At 44.6% G+C, this 7,160-nt stretch overlaps 1 protein-coding gene across 1 annotated transcript; it reads right to left on the bottom strand.

Moving 5' to 3' along the window:
* Positions 1–275: 275 nt before the first annotated feature.
* Positions 276–4,031, bottom strand: trim59 (tripartite motif containing 59). Its single transcript, XM_083985576.1, has 4 exons — positions 3,681–4,031; positions 3,327–3,548; positions 3,024–3,233; positions 276–2,196 (listed from the first exon to the last, which is right to left on the bottom strand). Exons 1-4 carry the CDS (start codon positions 3,933–3,935, stop codon positions 1,597–1,599), a joined length of 1,287 nt encoding a protein of 428 aa, XP_083841702.1. The 5' UTR covers positions 3,936–4,031; the 3' UTR covers positions 276–1,596.
* Positions 4,032–7,160: the final 3,129 nt, after the last annotated feature.

Raw genomic sequence — 7,160 nt, forward strand, 5'->3', positions numbered from 1 at the left:
AGTAAAATGGTTTTCTAACAGGCTGACAGTGACAATCACGTGAAACTGAGGCGAACTCATTTATAGTTGATTATACTGATAACAGCCTACCTAGCTTCCAATGTAGACGCGCGATATAGATATTTTTGTACCTTATTCACACTGCAACTACAAAAAATTTGAACTCTTGTAACTTGGTGGGCCAGATTCCTAAAAGTATGTGCACTGACCTATGTAATCAAAAGGGATAGTTTTAAAATATGTTGTAGAAAAAAATAGCAGCTCAAATGATGCATACTGTACAGTCATGTGACAGCTTGGACACTATACTTCACACTGCAAAGACAAGTGTAGCGACCATCAGCTAATTGGGCTTACTGTGAAGGTGACGTGACATACTGCACAACATTGTCAACAGAACAAAAACGAAGCATTTCAACTAGTTTATTGTAACTTTTTAAAATACAGGCATTGAGAAGTTTTATAAAAACAATACAAGTACTGCAACAGTCAGTTCTGAGTAACAGAAAGTGAACTAACGTGTGGGAGGCAGCATAGTGCTGATAAAGCTTTTCCAAAGGCTATAATCATATTTAAAATGGACTGTGTCATTGCACCACTTTGGATTAAAAACTATTGGTCCTTATGGAGTAACCAGTCCTCTACAGTAAAGCTATGAAGTGCGGGCGAGGTAAAGGTGTGATGGCTAAAGGCACAGTCAGAGCATCATCACAGAAACATGATCTGTGGCGGCTTCAAGTCAGATCCACTGTGTCTGCTTCCACTCAGCAGGCTCTGTCACTGTAAATGGATACGCAATCAGCTGTGTTGCTGTCCCGAGCTCTTGAGACAACAGGAGCACTACTGAAATGTCCCACTGCATGATGGGAAAGGTGACTTTAGAAATGAAAACACTGCCTACAAACTCTAGTGTTTCCGCCTTGATGTTTGGAGTAGTGTTGAGTAGTTGGGCAGTATGATGATGAGCATGGAGACAAATACCACACCAAAGAGGAACAACACTGGACAATAACACAATCTTCTAGAATATAAAAAGATTTACAGCTACATGAACCGTCTAATTTTCAAAAAAAAGAACTTAACAGCATTTTATAATATGGAAGTGAGTAAATCATATCCTGTGCTTTTCCCCCGGTCTGCATGGGAATCTTTGAAGGAAAATGATCATATACATGTTTAAAAGTGGAGGATAATACATTATAATAGGTCATTTTGTGATGAAATTATATGCTCAGTCTGGTTATATTCATTTACATTTTTGTAATTCAGCTTTTTAGCTTTACCAATTTTCCATACACTGGCCTTCAGTGTGTAGTTATTTGTTCACTCACTGTGGTGAGTAGCATTAATAAAAAAGGAGAAGGGTTGCAATGCCCTCTCCTGTCACCACATATGGTTCAGTGTTGATCTACATCTAAAATGAAACATTTACTATTTCACTGTGACGTTGAAGGCAAAAATCAGATGTCTTTAACATTTTTGACTGTTAGGTAGCAGCTGTTAAAAGACACTCATTGTTGATTTTGCTTCACTACAGGAGACAGGGAGTGAGACTTTCTCAGCTTGTAGATAAAAAAGGTTTCAGTTGAGTGTCTTTCAATGGGATGTCAGAGTTTTAAATAAGGCAGCGAGCTGCTGAAAAGCCTGTTCCCCAGCTGAGGAGAGCTGTGTGCTCCACCGCTCTACGCCTGCCTGCATCACGGTGTACGCCGACCCCGCTGTGTCCCAGACAGATGCGATGAGTTCGCTGCTCAGGCCGTGGACGACCTGACTGAACCGAGACAGCAGGGAGAAGCCCAGCGACGCCCCCCCGACCGGGTTCACCCACAGCAAGGCCAGCAGCAGCAGCAGCCCCAGCAGCACCACGGAGAACGTGGGCTGCAGCTGGCACCACGCGTCGGAGCGATCCCTCCCGGCCTCGCCGCTGCCACCGCCTCCGCTGGCACATCTGGTGCAGCAGCAGCTCACCTTAGGGATGGGTGCTTCCTCCAGGCTGCCGATGGTCACGGCCGGCCAGCGCTCCTGGAGGAAATCTGCTGCCCGCGGGCTGACGGAGAGGTTTACCACCGAGGGCAGTGGGGTTTTCATGAACTCCTCCACCCTCTCTCGCAACATATGCACCTTCTCCAGGAAGACCAGCGGCGAGTCCTCTTCCTCCACCGACGACCCCAAGGACACCAGGTCCAGCTGCTCCTCCTGGAGAACAATCACTGGTCATCAACAATCATGTCCTTGTTTGACTGTTGGTGTAACTTGCCCCAAAAAAATAACGAACATTGTTCATTCTTATATGCAAAACTTCACACAATATAAAACAGAAATATTTCCAAAGTGGCGCCAGATAATTTAAAGGGATAGTTCAACATTTTGGCAAATTCACCTATTGCCATAATCCCTATAGTCATAGTGGTAGGTTCATTATCTTTTATTATCAGTGCATGTTGTTTTGAGATCAGCAGGGCAGAGACGTGAGCTGCTCAGTGTCCCTTGTCAAACTCATCAAACACACAATCCAACAACTCCTAAACGCGCTTGTGGAGAAGTTGTGAGCTGCACATTCACCACGCTACGAAATAATCATGTATAATTACGTAACATTACGACACACAAAGCAAATACTCTGTACTACTTGCGCTTATGAAATCACTCGCTTATGAAATCACTGTCTGGAATGTAGTTCCAGCTACGCATTTGCATCAAAAACAACTCTGTCTCGTAATGTTACATGATTATTTCATAGCATGGTGAATGTGCAGGTCACAACTTCTCCACAAGAGCGTTTTGGAGTTGTTGGATTGTGTATTTGATGAGTTTTGAGGGACAGGGGACCTGTACCATTCACCTCCATTGTGTTCACTGAGCAGCTGGCGGATCTCAAAACAACCGCTAATTACCGTAAAGGTAATGAATCTACCCCTATGACTATGGAGATTACGGCAATAGGCGAATTTGCCAACATGTTGAACTAACTATCCTTTTAGGTGCAAGAGGATAAACAAAAACAGCGACGCTGAGAAACAGACCTGCAGCTCCTTCACTCTGTGGATGAGCGGGTCGTAGGCCCGGGACACCTCAGCTCCAGCTTTGTCCAGAGCCTCCAGGTAAGCTTGTCTCTTCTTGGCCAGCACCACCTCCAGCGACTGGAAAAACTGACTGACTTCCTGTCGGTCCTGCCTCACCAGCCCCTCGCAGCGGGACTTCTCCTGCTCCAACAGCTCCCCGAGCTCACACACCTAAAGAGAGAGCGAGAGGAGAGAGGGCAGCGAGTGCAGTGAGAAAGGTTTTGGATTTTCATGCGTTTGCCACAACTTAGAAGCTGACCACACCTGTTGCCATCTCTGATCAGAGAGGCCGGCCAGCAGTCGCGACGGCGTCTGTTTCTCTCTGACGAAAGCCGCCTGCAGGTCGTCTATGGGATGTCCCTGATGCTGCCCGACAGTCAGACACAGCCCACAGATCAGCTGCCGATCCTGGATGCAGTACATGTTGAGCGGCTGCCTGCTGTGCTCCTGACAGGACGGGGGCCTCGGCTCGTTGTCCCTCTGGTACTGAGATAGCAAATGAGTGAGCAGACGGGGGACACACACAAGACAAGATGAGCACAAGCTGAAACAGCGAAGCCGGTTGAGAGGACTTCAGCTGAATCAGTCACCAGCTGAACACAAGTGATTCTCTCCTACTTTCTCGATGATGGCCCTCAGAGACACGTTGGTGGGCAGAGCGTCCACGCCCGCCGGGGGCAGCTCCATCACGTTGCGACAGTTGGGGCATTTAAGCGGGAGGCGGAGCGGACGCCAGATGGAATAGTTGGTGGTCACCTGAAGCAGGTTGTCCAGGCAGGTCTTACAGAAGGTGTGAGAGCACGGCAGCACTCGCGGGTCAGAGAACAGAGAGTAGCACACAGAGCAGGTCAGGTCTTCCTCTAGGTTTTCCATAGCGGAGACTTTGGGGGGGACCCGGCTCAGGACTTGGTCGCTGAAGAGGAGGAGGAGAAGATCTGGCAGGACAGCAGGACGGGTGAAAAGCTGCGTCACACCTGTCCAATAAAAACAGTCACGTGCTACAAACGGTACAGTGAGTGAACATAACCTGGAGGAAACTTTTAAAGTTGAAGGTTCCATCTTGTGAAATGTGTGATCAACTGGATGCTTCATTCCTGGCAGATATCACCGTTAACTAAAACATATTCGTTATTAATAGCTGTTTTCCATGTCTGATTGCGAAAAATATTCAGCAGATTAATCACATCATATTCTCAACGCTTGGGTGTGGCCTTTACTCTGACTAATCTGCGGGCCTCCAGGCTTTGACCAGCAGTGCAACCATTTGTAAACCCAGTGGCCCTTTATCCTGTACACATGGCAGAGGTGCTGTGTCCAGCAATTCACACTGAAACATTGTTCATTAGTCGTTTTTGTTGAAGCTTTTGTTATGTTTTGTTTGTTTTCAGCAACATTAACAAATATACGTCACTTCCCAGTTACAATTCTGACTGCTGATTGTTGCTGAGCACAGGGGACAATGGGATTAGTGTATATCTTATCTTATATAATGTGTTTGGATATATTTGGGTATATTTCTGAACATATGCAGGGTCATGGTTTAGTTAGACTAAATTTCGGCGAGTCTCTTTCTTCTGTTCCCTGTTGACACACATCAGCACAGCAGAGTGTCAGACACATCTGACCAGTACAACCACACCACCACTGTGACCTCAGTGCTAAACTAAAATTTAATTAACACATCTATGCCACTGCCAAAAAAAAAAAAAAAGACCACTGTAATCACAATAAAAGTAGACTTCATCATGGCACAACAGTTAGGCTAGATGTTAATTAATAATATAAAAATATTAATATAACTAATAGGGATTGCTACATTGAACTAAGTCGAGCCAGTGTGTGTGGAAAAGCAGATCCTGTACAGAAAAACAATTAAAGAGCCAAAAAAAAAAAACAGCTCAGCTCCTCTTACAGGATCAGTTATGTTGTGGTGTGTGTGTGTGTGTGTGTGTGTGTGTGTGTGTGTGTGTGTGTGTGTGTGTGTGTGTGTGTGTGTGTGTGTGTGTGTGTGTGTGTGTGTGTGTGTGTGTGTGTTGTCGACTCTAGTTACAGGCAGCACCGCAGCGACAATAGGGAGGCCTCATGCCAGCATCCACCCAGTCCCAACTCCCACAGACACACACTTTGTTACCAGGGACAGGCTGTTGAGCTGTGCGGCCTCTCACACACACTCACTCACACACAACCTGATGCGTTTATGGAGTCGAGCTGCAGCCGAGTTGGCGCCCAGATTCAAACAGGTGACAGGTGTCCTGCTGCGGCCTGATTAGCGTTAACACCGTCGATTACACTCACTAGACTAGTGCCAATCGACTTGCAGTCACATCCATATAACCAACAGGTAACTTATATCTGAAGATGGCCTTTTCAGAGCTGTCAAGTTACCTGAAATTTTAACCTCACCGTTGAGTCAGTTTTGCTCTTCACAACATTTTAACTTTTCAAGTCAAACTTTTCTTCTTTTTTTTTTTACTATTAAGCTTTTTCTTTCAAGCAGATAAACTCCCATTTTATGGCTTCATGTAGCTCAGCTGCACTTCAACAAGAAAATGTTGAATAACTAGGATGTTAAAAAAAATAAGTTACTTTTCATCCTTATGACGCTCCCAACACTAGAAACCAGTTAACAAATGCAGCGGATACTTTCCCGGCGACACGTCTTAATTTATCGTCATTTGTTGTCCGACAGTCCGTTTTATCCAAGTTACTGATCATTTTCAGTCTTGGTGACACAACTGTACAGAAAAAGAGATAATATATCAAGTGAGGACTCTTGTTAAACACTCACCGTCTGCTCGGAGCAAAGTGTCTCTCCAAAACAGAGCTCTTATTTCCTGTTCCTTCTTGTGATGCCTTCAAGTGCTCTCCGTAAATTTGTACTCGTAAATACAGCCGCAGGCGGGCAGGGCATGTACCAAACGTTTGGAGCACAGCACAGCCCCACACTGTTCATGTAAGAAAATACAAAATAAGGTAAAAAATCGTGTCGCAGTGTTTGCTTCTGGTGGCTCAAGATAATGTTCTATTCGCAAATAAAGTGCAGTAGTTCGCCCAAATAACTCACTCCTCCCTCCCTCCCTCCGTCCCATTTTCCGACAGCTGCACCGAATGCATCGTTTTTATGGCCCGTAGTGCGCATGCGGGTAAACGGTCTCTCTGACCAATCAGGGGCTGTTTTTTCTCGATTTGAATGCAAGCTCAGCCGCGGAGAGAAACGAAGATATTTGGCTTTTACTCACTTTTTATGCCTAAAAAGAACATTTTAAAAAAAGGAAAGAAAAGAGAAAAAAAGCTTTAGTATCACACCACTTCTCCACCACAGACCACACACACACTCAATCTCTCGATTTGGGTTTCACTATTTATTTTCTCGAAGACAACCTATCCTGTGTAGCCTATCTCCCCAAAAATAAGGATTTGGGGCAAACCACCTTTTCTTTTCCTCCTTTGTCGTAATTTTAGAATTGAAACCACATGTTTGCTAACAAGGAATGCTGCAAAAGAAAAAGAAAAAAAAAAGATACCCCTATGTTCAACAGAAGGTTTATGAGCACAAAATGTAATCATTTACTACAGTGTTTGAAGTTAACACAAAAAATGGAAAAGGGTAAGCTTGTACACCTAGCTGGTATAAGAGGAAAGAGGAGTATGGGGCTAAGGACTTCCAGGTACTAAAGGTACAGCAAACTTGTTCATGGGTTTATTTATTATTCAGGAGAACCCACTTCGGACAACTCCCCAATTCCCCTTTGACCTTGAGAAACGGGAGGTTAAGTCCTCTCTTAGTCTAGCTGAGATACATTAGCAGATTCATTACTGCTGCTCCTGAAATAAATTCATTATTTTCTCAAGTATCACTAAAAAGCGTCATTGGATTACTCTAGAAATACAACAAAGATTGTGGTTGAGTGATGCATATTGTAAGAGGTTGTTGGCAGGTCGAAACCTATGAAACCGACCAACACACCCTCAGTTAGACGTCAGGCCTCACTTTGCAGTACATGTGCAAAACCATACAGATTATTTAGCAAATTGGACACAAGTGAGGGGGTAAGGGAAGGGGAAACATGTAACATTTAAGCACAGTTTTACTTAAAA

The sequence above is a fragment of the Trachurus trachurus genome (assembly GCF_905171665.1).
Source record: "Trachurus trachurus genome assembly, chromosome: 13".
NCBI classification, from domain to species: Eukaryota; Metazoa; Chordata; class Actinopteri; order Carangiformes; family Carangidae; genus Trachurus; species Trachurus trachurus.

Excerpts from the sequence above, each read along its gene's own strand:
- trim59 (XM_083985576.1), bottom strand. The coding sequence starts at position 3,935 with ATGGAAAACCTAGAGGAAGACCTGACCTGCTCTGTGTGCTACTCTCTG. Across the intron at positions 3,549-3,680 it reads TGAGGGCCATCATCGAGAAA|TACCAGAGGGACAACGAGCC; the intron begins GTAGGAGAGAAT and ends TTGCTATCTCAG. Across the intron at positions 3,234-3,326 it reads CTGATCAGAGATGGCAACAG|GTGTGTGAGCTCGGGGAGCT; the intron begins GTGTGGTCAGCT and ends CTCTCTCTTTAG.